This window comes from Chrysemys picta, chromosome 10, assembly GCF_011386835.1.
Source record: "Chrysemys picta bellii isolate R12L10 chromosome 10, ASM1138683v2, whole genome shotgun sequence".
Classification (NCBI taxonomy): Eukaryota; Metazoa; Chordata; order Testudines; family Emydidae; genus Chrysemys; species Chrysemys picta.
The window spans coordinates 54,138,727-54,152,156 of NC_088800.1; the positions used below are offsets into that span (position 1 = coordinate 54,138,727).

Below are 13,430 nucleotides of genomic sequence, written 5' to 3' on the forward strand. Positions count from 1 at the left end.
ACCTCCCTGCCCCTTCTCCGACCCCCTGGCCTCCTTGTCGTTGGCCTTTGGTTCGCCTAAGGTCTCTCTGGGAGCTTGTTCAGGAACGGCCTGAGCCGTTCTCCCGGCACGCTGGGCAGCAGTTGGGGAGGAGCTCCAGACTGCCGGAGGCGAATGCAGGGAGGGAGGGAGTGAGTGAGCTATGCTGCAGGGGGGAGGAGGGACTCTCTCTCGCTGTCGGAGCCCCATGTAAGTGGCACCATCCGGCTGCCCTGTTAGCCGCGCGTGCTCTGCATGGGGGAGGGGGGGAGGGGAAGTCCGGACATTAACAAATTCCCCCCGGACGCTATTTTTAGTTCAAAAATCCGGACATGTCCGGGGGAATCCGGACGAATGGTAACCCTAATACTGTGATATCATCAACCGCACCCTATAGCTCCACTGTTGTGCTTACTCCAGTAACATCTCGCCCCCGCAACCTATAACCCCCTGTGCTGTGTGCTGACCCCAGTAATACCCCACCCCTGCCCTATAACCAACCCCTGCTGTGCTACCACCCCAGAAACACACCCCACCCCCAACCTATGAGCCCCTCTGCTGTGCACTGACCCCAGTAACACACTGCCCCCTGCCCTATAGCCCCCTGTAGTGGGGCGGAGGGGCCTCCCACTGAGCCAGAGGGGTAGGGATCACTGAGCTCCCTGGTGGGTAGAGCCAGGCCAGGCTTGCCCCACACGCTGGAAGCTGAGGGGCGGTACGGGAAGTATAAGAGGTGGGGCCTCTAGCCCAGTTGAGCCTGAGCCAGGGAAGGAGATGGATATCCCAAACCTGCTGCAGGCCCTGGGCTCTGCATCGAGCCATGGAGCACCCTGCCCCCAGAGGAAGCTGAGAGTGGAGCGGAGCGACGAGGATTGCTGGCGGCCCAATACCCCAATGAGACAGAGGACCCTTGGGCTATGGAACCCTTTGGCCAGACGGTGGTAAGAAGCAGTCCCAAGGAAACCAGACTTTGGTCCCCCTGCTGCCAACTCCACCCCTGTGATGGCAGTCTCCCCAACGTAGGCCAAATGGCCTGTGTTCACCTGCTGTGGGACTCCGCCCTTCCCTGCCAAAGGGGCCTGGAGTTCTGGCGCTAATTCCCTGAGACTGGTTGGTGCCCCAGTGCCGTAGTGAGGTGAAGTGGCCTCCCACTGAACCAGAGGGGGAGGAATGATCACTAATGCACTACATCCCTGGCCGTGCTGTCACCCCCGGGAACACCCCGCCTGGCAGCCCCCCACCCCCTGGCCATTCTCTCACCCTGGGGACACCCTGCATTCCCCACCCCCAACTGTGCTGTCGCCCCAGGGACGCCCCACACACACCCCGGCCGTGCACTCGCCATGGGAACGCCCCCTCCCCACCTCAGCTGTGCTCTCGCCCCGGGAATGCCCCCCACACACCCCGGCCGTGCTCTCGCTCCTGGAACTCCCCGTACACACCCCGGCCATGCTCTTGCCCCAGGGATGCCTCCCAGCGCCCCCCCCCCCAGCTGTGCTCTCACCCTGGGGATGCCCCGCTCCCCTGTTTAATGCACTGCTGAAGGGGCTCAGATATTACAGTGATGGGCACGGTATAAGGAGCTGTACGGAACAGAGTAGTGTCCTCCAGGCGCCCCCCCCCCGCCCCCCGGCATAACCCTCTCTCTGCACTCTCTCTGCAGTTGTGCTGTCACCGCCAGGAGCCCTTGTTTCATGGTGTTTGTGACAGTTAGAGCTGAGTGTAACCCTGTGAAAATCCTCCAGCACACTCGAGGCGGGGATGGGGGGCAGGGCCCGAGACCCACACTAGGGAGGGGGCATATCGGGCAGACTCTATCTGTGCAGGGCTGTGCTGCCGCCCAGTTCCCCTAGTGACTGTGGTCTGTCCCCTTCTCCCAGCTGCTGTATAAATAGAGGTGCCGAGCAGCAGAGAGCTCCTGGCAGCCACCATGCAGGGACTGAGGCTGCTGTGTTGCTGCGTGGCGTCTCTCCTGCTCCTCGGGGCTGCAGGTAAGGCCCAGCTCTGCTCCCCACTGCCTAGGGGGCTGGGGCCCCCGGACACTGTCAGGGGTTGTGCATTGTGTGTGCTGAGGTTCCGGGGCCCTTCCCTTGCCTCAGCTGTGCCCCTCTCTGCCAGCTCCCCTGTTCTGTGTGGGTACAACAGGGGGATTGTCTGGCCTGTCCCCTGCTCCAGGGCAGTGACTGTACCCCCAGCCCGCAGCTGGGGTGTGCAAGCCACACAGGTCTAAAGGGGGTGCCTAGAAAGCACTGGGTGTGGCATGAGTAGAACCCTGTAGGGAGCTGTCGAGCTCGGAGGCCCCCGGGGGGTATCTTGGCTTGAATTGACCCGGGCAGCCCCCCATGCTTTTTGGGGGCAGCTGCCATGATGCAGTGAGGCTGTCCTGCAGCAGGCAGGCATGTGGGGAGGTGTTCTTTTGCTGTGTCCATGTTGCATGTGAAGGGCAGACTTTGATGCAGCGGGTGGGTTATTTCTGCGCTGCGGCTGGGCATTATGTTGGGCCTGCCCGTGCGCTGGAGTCACTCCGGAGTCGGGGACTCCGTGAATGTCCCAGCCGTGGGAGGCAGCGCAGGAACACGGCAACTATCCAATGCCTGATTTTTTTTCTGTGCTGCACTGGGGTAGGCTGGGCTGCATTTTACCGTGGGGCGCTGTGCTGTGGTGGTGTGTGTGCAGGGGTTCCTCTCCGTTTCCTTGCCCTGATGTTGCAGATATGCCAGGCAAAATGTAGGTGCAGTTCGGTATTTTGAGTCACATTCCCAGGACCTCCCCTCGGCCCCCCACTTTCTCCCCCATGCATGCAGGGCAGTGACCCCATGCCACCATGGGTCCCAGCTCCAAGGATTCCTGGGCTGTGTGTGGCTGCTTCCTGCAGGCTTCTCTCCTTTGGGTTGCTGTCGGAGGAATGGGGCAAGCAAATCAGCATTACCCTTGCTTGCCCTTGAGTTAATTTGGTCTCTCTTTGCTACATGGGCTGGGGCTGCATATCCCAGGCGGCTGCAAGGTGGCTAAGTATGGAAACAGCCTTGTAACTGGACGCCGAGCTCCCCACAGCCCTCCCGCCCCTCCTTCCCCTCCGCTTCCCCAGCCTCTCCCACCATGGCCATGCCCAGCTGCTGCCTTCTAGCATTGTCACACAGGGGACTGGCAGCAGGAGTTTTATCCTTTTAAGGACATCCTTTATCATTCACAAGAACAAGAGGGGAGAGTGGCTGACAGATCCCAGCTCTCCCTCCAGTGTGTCCTGGGCTCCGAAGGTTATTCCCCAAGCTGAGCATGAATGTGGAACAGCTTGGCACCGGGAGGGCCAGGAGAGGATTCAGCCCTCCTTGGCTGTGGAATGGTTCGATAGCTGCTACTGCAGCCTCAGGGCTGGGGCAAGAAGAATGGCCCGTGGAGCCATGTGCTGGGGCATCCATCAGCCCCTCCCCTGTGCCCATTGACGCTCAGGAGGGGTGGAGCCCTGCACGGGCTTCTGGTGTCCTGAATCACATCAACTTGGCTGCATTGCACTCTGGAGTGGAGAGGAGCATTCGGACAGTCAAGGTCCTTCCGGAGGCTGCGTCTATATGGACCATCTGGGCAGGATTTGGTGCCATCAGCACCTGCTTGGGCATGCCCAGGCCATGTGACACCGTCGCTGGCAGGGCCTATCAGAGCCCGAGCCAGAATGGCAGGAGTCCCCCAGATTCTCAGCATGGGTGCCCAGAGAGAAACTGGGACCATGTCATGGTGGGACGCACAGAGCACAGCGTTCCACTGCCTCACAATCCATGGGAGGGCACAAGTGGCACCCCAAGGGGGCTGGCAGGGAGCTGTCTGGGAACTGTCAGACACATCCTGGATCCTTTCTCAGCTCTGACCTCCCATCTGCTTCTCTGGTCCATAACCTCAGAGCTGTCCCAGAGCCCAGCTCTCCTGTGTACCTCACTCTGCCACACACTGCATGTGCAGGTACCACCCTGCATGTGCCACTTCCTCCACTCAGACTGCTGGGTGGCAGCCCTCCCTCACACTCCAACATGGTGACACCTGGAACCCATCCCCTGCTGCGGCCCGCATAAATTCACCTGTCTCTTCCCACGCCCTCCCTCTACCCTGCCAAGTCTGCTCAGCTCTGTCCCTAGCTCCCGTCCTTGGCCAGCCACTGCCACTGCACCAGCTACCTGCCTCCTCATGCCTTGCCCATTTCCCATCGCCAGGTAATGTGCCGCGCAACACACACGGTCAGTCCCATTTGAGTCATTTGCATACTGGAATCCTATTAGTTTCATCATTATGATGTCACAATCGTGAATTAAAGTCTACATCGAATGTCAGTCAGGGGAGGTTTGCCCTCATGCCACCTGGGCCGTAGCCTTTACAGAGGGATGGGAAAGCAGTGGCACCTACCAAGACTTGAGGTCAGGGATGCGTGTTTTGCTCTTCCCCTTCCTCCTAACAGCGACAGTTGCAGGGAAGGGTTTCTCCGATGGGCTGGGAGGGAAGTGGAGAGATTAGCATTTCTATTTTTATGTACTTAGGAGACACTCAGATGCTCCCCTCACTGGAGTCACACAAGTATCTAGAAAGACAGCTGGTTTTTCCGGCAGCTACTGCTGAGCCCACCAACCCCTCAAACAGGAGCGGCACTTCTGCTTTGTGTTAGTGACTGTAGCAGCTATGCAAGAGAGGAGTTACTTTCTTCTGCACACGTGGGGCCTCAAATAATCTGCCTTACCCATTTTTAAAAAGCAATTCCGTTTTCCCCTTTTAAATAAATGACTCCCCCACCCTCCCATGCACATACACATATACACCCCTGCTGTGCAGCATGCACCTGTCCAACTCTGAGTTCCTTGCTGGTTGCCCGTCACATCGCTCTAGCTGTGTGTGTGGCACGTCTCTGTGATACCCTGGGGAAGTCACAGAGACGCTGCATAAGACGTCTTGTGCGCTCTCTGCAAACCCTTCCCATACCAGTCAATGCCCATAATCAGATCAATGCCTTTTGCAGTCCTGTCACTATAGATTGTATCATCCCTTATATGTGCGTCTCACTATCACAGCTGGAAATTGTCCCTTGTTCTGCAGTGATAAGAGTTTTTATCAGGGGCCCCAGGTGGCATTGTTGCTGGTTTTCCATGGCTATGCATTGTTTTTAGGGTTCCCAGGTACATGTAGCATATACAGGACTTAGCCATTGTGATGCCAGGGACTAGACCTGGGCAGCATCTCTTGCTGGGGGGCATGGATGGGCTAGGATAAAATAGGGCCTGCTCCAGCCAGTGCCTTTGTGGAGCTACAGCATAGGTTTCCCCTCTTCCCTGCCTATTTCTGTGCTGCTCTTTTGTGCACTTCCTCGTTTTGCTTTGTGTCATGTGACAGTGGTAACGAATCACAAGAGAGAGCCACTTTCTTCTTGCGCGAACAAGGAACTTTAATGGACTACAGGAAACACTGTCATTCCTGAACCCCCTCTGCAGAGCTGCTGCCTCAAACCCTCTCCAGCCCCGTCAGGTTCCTGCTATAGATTTAAAGAAACATGCATCCCCTGCTGGCAGCAAGAGAAAACCGTGACATCCCAGGAGACGGTGTGTTCTCACATGACCTCCACCCAGAAGCTGGTGTCCTGCAGGAATGGAAGATCAGATGTATGAGGAGGAATGAGCAAGGCAGCTAAAAATATATAGTCTGGAAAGAAGAAGGCTCAGGGGACACAGGGTTGCAGCCTATAAAAATACCTAGATATTGCAGCACAACCTGAGAATTATGCTGTGGGGCCATTTACATAACTTATTGCAAAAGCTCTCTGGCTCTGCCTTTGGCCTCACTGGCGGTGGTATGACCTGCTGAGTGCAGTGCAGCTACTCCTTATTTACACGGGTGGAAGTAAGATCAGAATCCACCACAAACTATTGGAACAAGTTACCAAGGGAGGAGGGTGGATTCTCTATCAGTGACAATTTTAAAATCAAGACTGGATGTTTTTCTAAAAGATCTGCTCTAGGAATTATTTTGGGGATGTTCCCTATTCCATGTTCTAAAGGAGGTCACACTAGATGATCAAAATGGTCTCTTCTGGCCTTCGAATCTATGAACCTATGTTCAGGTCATGTCCAGTTAGGAGTTGATGATGGACCTAGTAACAGAGAGGTTACATAGGTGTCTTCATGGTGCTTTCGCCATCAGAGAGGCATTCACTTTTCAGCCTGTATTAATGGGGTGTCTTTCACATCACGTTTTTCTAGTTTTCTTTCTTTTTCTAATTTTAGTTTATGGGAATTTTGTCTAATTCTCCAGGTTTTAGGTCTATATTTGATGGTCTATAGTAGAAATATATTCTCCTTGCTATCACATCGCCGACTGTATATTTTTTATGTATTTTGGCTTCCAGGGAAGATTATTCCCTGTGATTTTTACCATGTAATGAAGCATTTAAGGAACAACATAATTTATGATTAAAAATAAACACCATTGAGGTAACAGTATAAATGAAAGAAGAGAATTGTTCAGACTTGACCAATGGCAGCATAAGAAGCTATGACTTGAATCTAAGGAAGAGTACAACTAGGGTACAAACCAGGAATAGGGTTTTTAATAGCAAGGCCCAGACAACAAATAAAGATAGTAACAATCTTTTTATACAAAGAGGTACAGGGGAGTTTGTGAAAAATGCTGGTTTTTCCCCCCCAGAAATGTTTGCATGTGTGGTTGGTTGGTTTTTTCAAAAATCTCCACTGATTTGCAAAAAAAAAAAAAAGAAAAAAAAAAGTGCTATTTTTCACTGAATTTTCACTGAATTTTTTATTGCTAGTTTTTATTTTTCCAAAAACTGACTTGTCAGTAACAGAAACATTTCAGTCTCCATTTTGAGAACCTTTTTGATGAAACATTCAATTTAAAAGAATTTGCAAAAAAAAATCAGGAAAAATGGGTCATGTTTGAACCCTGCAAAATGGAAAGAATGTCAAAATGTCAACTTTGTTTTTCAATTTTTTATTTATTATTAATTAATATTATTTTATTTTATCATCAGCTTTGCTCTCAAAGGAAAAGGGTTGAGACACTTTCACTGGTAGTGTTTAAGAGCAGGCTGAAGAAGGTGTTAGCAAGCAAGAGAGAAAATTCTGTACAATTCACGTATGACCAAAATGGTCTTTTCTTCTGTGAGTCTCTGATTAAACTGCAATTACATGCCATGTCGTTGTGACAGATGTCAAACTAAGAATGCTGAGAGCCAATTCTTCTCTCAGATACTCCCCTGCAGCCCCATTAATGCCAACGAGATTGCCTGGGTGTGGGCAGCAGTAGACTATTAGTGTTTTAAAATTAGAATCAGTTGTCTGATTCTTCAGTGAACAGATGGATTGTTGATTCATAAGACTGGAGACATTTATAGAACATAAGTCACATTTTACACCATGTAAAATACACCTCTACCCCGATATAACGCTGTTCTCGGGAGCCAAAAAATCTTACCGTGTTATAGGTGAAACCGCGTTATATCGAACTTTCTTTGCTCCACCGGAGTGTGCAGCACCCCCCGCCCCCCAGAACACTGCTTTACTGCGTTATATCCGAATTCGTGTTATATCAGGTCGCGTTATATCGGGATAGAGGTGTATTGGCTGATGCATGTTGCAGTCTGAACTGGGTACCTGTAGAGCTTTGTTGGAAAACCTAGTGAGAATCTGCGATGAATTAACTGGATCTAAAACCTGAGCGTCTTTTACTTGAGCTGAAGTACCAGGTACATTAGTTCAGAGGCAGGAGCAGACTCATAGACTTCTCTATATGGTCTTGCCACTAGAGGGGGACAGAGCCGCTTCATTTTTGAGTGGGTTACTGTACTGCAGTGGTTTTCAACCTGTGGTCCACAGACCCCTGGGGCTCCGCAGACTATGTTTAAGATTGCCAAAGGTTCCACACCTCCATTAGAAATTTTTTAGGCGTCCGCAAGTGAAAAAGGGTTGAAAGCCACAGCTCCACTGGTATCCAAACCTTGTGATGAAACACTCCATATTATAGCTGAGAAAATACTTTCATATTGGAGCTGCTGTGCACCCCTGTAGTGCTGTCTTTCAATGAACGGGCTCACAGGCAGGAAAACTCAGGGCAACAGTGACTTTTAGAGAATATTCCCAGAGATCAACTTTCAAAGGTGTAAATGGGAGTATTTGTGCCAGACACCTGATTCCAAGGGTTATGCTCCTCATCCAATCAGGGTAAGGAAATAATACCATGTGACCTACGTGTGCAATCAAAATGAACTCAAATGTTGAATGCTGGAGTACTGGCAAAAGAGCTGCTCACATCCAACGGAGCAAGAATTATTCACCCGAGGTGGGGGTGCGGGGGATTCCAGAGGAAATGGATACTGGAAAATTGTAAGGCGCTCGTTCACAGTTCCCAAACAGGAAAGAACCCCGCTCTCTCCTACTCCCCCTACACATGAAATTCATCAGCTAATAATCCCTAAGAATCACGTGTTCAGATCTGATATCATTGTGCAGCAGCTGTTGCAATTTTATCTCCTTGGGATAGACCAACAGGTATGAGATTACATCACACAGTAACACTACAGTATGCAAATCCATACATGGGCCGGGCCTGTCTGTGGCTGTGATCACAGGTGCTGCTGGGCTCGGTTCTTGGGATCTCCTTGGGTGTGAGGCCACCTCTCTCAGCTTTTCTGGGTGTTTTGTGCCTAATGTGGTCTGTACTTGTGTAGTAGTAGGGTTTTATGTTTGTATTTTGTATAATTTAAAATGAAGGATAAAGAATAATAATATAGCATGTATTAAATGTGTTGGTGTATGATTTGACCATATTCTGCCAGCCACCCTTTCAGAAAGCAGAAAGGAATGGCCTAATGGGCCATTGGTAGAGATGCATCAGCCAGAATCTGTGTCTGTGCTGAATTCAAGGCAGTGACAGACCTTTTAGGGTCACCACTTAGTTGTAGGTTTAGCATTTTAAAATAAGTAAAAGAATGCAATGGTTGTTTTTCTCTTGCGTTGCAATTTGATGTTTCTGTTCAAATGTTCTGTGTATATCAATTCTGTGTTGTGTGTGAATAAGGAATGTGTGTTAAGAGATAAGTGTGAAGGCCATCACTGAACCAAATGTTCTAGAGAGGAACTGAAAACAGATGCAAGATTGCCAGGAGGTTGCAACACGCCCCTGTTGAAATGTCAGAAGAGGGCAAATTGACAACTCTAAAGATGAGACAGGTACCTATAAGCATAACACTTGTGCTGTAGACACAGGAATGATATGGCCCAAAGAGCTGTGGGTGGTTGAAGGAGAGGCCAGGCCAGAATGCAAACAGGGTAATTGTGAGTCCAGCTCCTAACGTACAGGTCTCCATCTCACCAGGGGCCTCTCATTAGTTATTCCAGCGGCAGAGAAGTCAAGGACCTACATACCCACTCACTGATGGGGCTGTTCCTCTCTGTCAGAACTGATCAGATGGGTGGGGTGTTGCCTGCTGTCTCTGCTGCACCACGCCAGCAGCTGAACGGAGAACCATGGCTTTTCTAGGCTGTCAGTGCATGGAAGAGGTGGCACGACTCAGCCATGGCATGCTAGTGGGGAGCTGGCACGGCGGGAGCACAGCAAGGCCTTAATGGACACTCCAGCTGAAATTGCAGTCAAGATCATTAAGTGTTTCAACTCCACGCAGCCACCTCCATGCAGCAGGTCAGACTAGAGGATCTGGTGGTCTCTTCTGGCTTTGACCTCTATGGCGATGACTATTGTGGAACCTAGTGGAATGTCCACTGGGGAAGTAAGTTGCTGATGGGAAGAAGAGTCTGTCTGGGCAGGAGCTGGGTGTGGGGCCTTCAGAAAAGGGGCCAGGTCCCCTACTGACCAGCCATTCAAAGCACAAAGTAGGTGTCTTGGTGGGCTTCCAGCAGCTTCACAAAGGCATAGCTTGCTCGCCCCCCCTCTTCCCCCGGTCCATACCTACCTGCTGAACAGGAGAGTGGCAGTGTTTCAAACAGACGTGTTTGGTAATGTTGGGTGGACTGTCATATGGGCACCCAATGGCAGAAGTGCCATTTCTACATTGGAGTTAAGTTCTCATAGTTTCTGGTGCTGCAGAAAAACAATCCTTTGGGCTAAAATGTCACTGGCTCGTTATTAGCAGAAAGGTGATTTTTGGTGGCCGTTTGCTTGGCCGTTTTGAGGCAGGTAAGCGTGACAGCACATTTCCCACCCCCACCCCCCAATTACATTGTCCAGACGCTTTTTTATGCTTAGATGATTCAAAAATGGCTGAATTTGGACGCTTCAGATGCTTCAAAGTCTGATGAGGACAGGTCTGAAGAGAGAAATAACAAACTTTGGAGCATCTGAAGGATCCCTGTGTGGGATTGTAGCTTATGTGCTTTTGCACTGAGAGGTGACAGAATGAGGGCGAAGTAGGGCAAACACAACGCCGGTGCTAAAAAGCAGGGCTTGCTGCTAGCCTGGTCACACCTATGCACTCCCTTCCCAGCCTATGGCACAGACAGGATCGACTGTGTTTCATCATTGGCATTCTGCTTGTTTAAGGTATGGATTGGCTTGCTGGAAAGTCACTCTGAAATCGTGACTGTTTTTAGTGCCATGAGCGCACAAAGTAATTAATTAATTCACACAGTGCAGCCAGCCTCTTCCAAACCCCCAATGGAAAATGCTGACAGCTGTGTAACCAAGGCAGGAGGAGAGAGTTGCAAAGTTCCTCACCAGCTGAAACCCAACGTTAGGACAGTAGTTCATACCCGGGGGCAGAAGTGTAATGTACAAGTGTCAATGCGGCTGGCTTTGTGACACAGGCAAAGAAAATGAGAACAGGGCCCCAAGCTTTGGCTTTTCAAAACCGGTTTGCTCCAAGTTACTTCTGTCAGAAAAGGCGCCCAGTAGGAGGTGGTGGGCTTTGCTGAACTGACCCCCCATCCCATATCCCAGACAAGCGCTAGTGATGGGCAAGCTTCCAAACAGCTTTCACTGACCATGCTCCCCTTCCCTCAGAAGTGAAATCGTTTTCTGTGGTAGATACACCATTGAAAGATGAGGAGAAGTAGATTGCAGGGAGGACGTCTCCTGACCTCCCTCCTCTCTGCTGTGATTCTCTGCACCTCCCAGCCATGTGCTAAGTTGAGACTGAGAACTGGCTTTTCTCAGAACCGTTGCTTGGTGCAAGATGGGGGGGGGGTGCCCAGGTGTGAAGACAGTGGTTCGCCAGTAGCCCCGGACACACTGCTGAAAGCCATTGCATGTGAAGGACTAAAGCCTGCAGGCCTGCTGACTGAGAACGGAATGCTTCAGAAAGGGCGTGTGCCATAAATTAGCGATCTACTGGACTAGGGGGGTATTTGTTAGATAGGTGGGAAGCCTTGCCTTAGTGCAGGATCCATGTGGGGAACTGATGGTAATGATGTGCTAGCTAGTAGTTCACAGAATGATAGCAAGGTCGGGCTGGAAGGGACCTCAAAAAGTCATCAAGTCGAGTCCCTTGGGCGGAGGCAGGGCCAAGTAAACCTGGACCATCCCTGACAGGTGTTTGTCCAACCTGGTCTCAGAAACCTCCTGTGATGGGGATTCTGCAACCTCCCTTGGAAGCCTGTTCCAGAGCTTAACTACCCTTATGGATAGAAAGTTTTTCATAACATCTAACCTAAACCTCCTTTGCTGCAGATTAAGCCCATTACATCTTGTCCTACTTTTAGAGGACATGGAGAACAATTGATCACTGCCTTTTTTATAACAGCCCTTAACATATTTGTGGACAGTTATCTGGACCCAGGTGACAGAATGCACCTGGCTTTTCGAGGCCCCCTGTTGGAGGCTCTGCAGTCCTACCACACTCCCGGCTCAGGAAGGAACAGTGGAGGTAGGTCCTCCAGGCTTGCCTAGACTAGACAGGCCTTGGGGAAGCAGCCAATCAGAGCCTAGCAGGCTCAGATAAAAGGAACTGCAGGGTCTGTGCAGATCAGTCCCTGGCTGGGACCAGAGGGGTGAGGAAGGGGGCTCCTGGCTGGCTGGCTGGCTGGCTGGCTGGCTGCAGGAGCTGGACGTGTTGTGTTTACTTAAACTGGGAGAAAGGGGACTGGAGAACTGTAACCCTAAGGTAAGGGGAAGATAAAGGGACCGGGTGGGAAGAGGCTCAGGGCGGTAGCAGCAGAGGATTGCAGTGAGCGGTGCGTGGCTGCTGTGTGTAGGGTCACTGGGTTGGCACCCACTGTGGCTGGTGGGCTGAGTTCCCCATGCCCACTGACAAAGTGGCCTAAGCCCTGAGAAAGGGACAAGGCTTGTTTAGAAGCCCGAGCAAAGGGCTGGATTTAAAGGGGCCAAGATGGGGCTGAAGACCAAGTGAGGGCCAACAGATTTCCTGGACTTCTGCTACCTTGGAAGGGCTCCATTTTTGATTGTGTGATTTGGCCAGAGGGCTGAGCCATTGGTGAGGTCAGCAACCTATAGGACCAGGGTTCTCAAACTGGGGGTTGAGATGCCTCAGGGGGTCATGAGGTTATTACATGGGGGGTTGCAAGCTGTCAGCCTCCTCCCCAAACCCCGCTTTGCATCCACCATTTATAATGGTGTTAAATATATTAAAAAAGTGTTTTTAATTTATAAGGGGGGTTGCACTCAGAGGCTTGCTATGTGAAAGGGGTCACCAGTATAAAAGTTTGAGAACTACTGCTATAGGAAGTGCCGGGAGCAGGAAAAAGACTGCAGCACTACAACCACCCACTAGGAGGCGCTCAAGAGGTGAGTGCTGCCCTGTCACATCCCGCTCAGTCTTTTTTTTTGTCTCAAGAATAAACATGCTCAGTTTTTTTTATAACATTTCCTCATAGGTCAGGTTTTCAAAACCTTTGATAATTTTTGTTGCTCTCCTGTGGACTGTCTCCAATCTGTTCACATCTTTCCTAAAGTGTGGTGCCCAGAACAGGACACAGGACTCCAGCTGAGGCCTCGCCAATGCTGAGTACAGCAGGACAATTACCTCCCGTGTCTTACATACAACACTATTAATACACCCCAGACTGCTATTAGCCTTTTGCATCTGCATCACACTGCTGATTCATATTCCGCTTATGATCCACTATAACCCTGAGATCCTTTTCAGCAGTGCTACCACCTAGCTAGTGATTCCCCATTTTGCAGCTGTGCCTTTGATTTTTCCTTCCTAAGTGAAGTACTTTGCACTTGTCTTTCACACCAGAGAAATAGGAAACCAAGATTCAAGAGGCAGCAGTTCGCGTCTGCCTGCTGCCGTGCTGAAAATATTCCGCATAGGAAAATCCTCCGCCCCAGTGCAGCTGCCTCTGGGCTGGGGGGCGGCAGCTTGCTCCTGCACAGCAAGCTGTGGGCACTCTAGCTGGGGCGTCGTGGGGGAGGGGAAATGTTAATGGCCATACTGAGTGGGCCGACTGCAG

General features: G+C 51.1%; 1 protein-coding gene across 7 annotated transcripts in view; it reads left to right on the forward strand.

Moving 5' to 3' along the window:
* The first annotated feature begins 1,807 nt into the window (after window positions 1-1,807).
* SRL (sarcalumenin) overlaps window positions 1,808-13,430 on the forward strand; it is a 103,907-nt gene continuing 92,284 nt past the window's right edge. For 3 of the 7 annotated variants that reach the window (XM_008162530.4, XM_008162531.4, XM_065559831.1), the window contains exon 1: window positions 1,844-2,009. In XM_008162530.4, the coding sequence (XP_008160752.2) occupies window positions 1,949-2,009 (61 nt within the window). In that variant the 5' untranslated portion in view covers window positions 1,844-1,948. Of the gene's footprint in view, window positions 2,010-13,430 lie in introns of all 7 variants that reach the window. The other 4 variants (XM_065559833.1, XR_010591133.1, XM_042854112.2 and 1 more) reach the window with 4 other exon arrangements.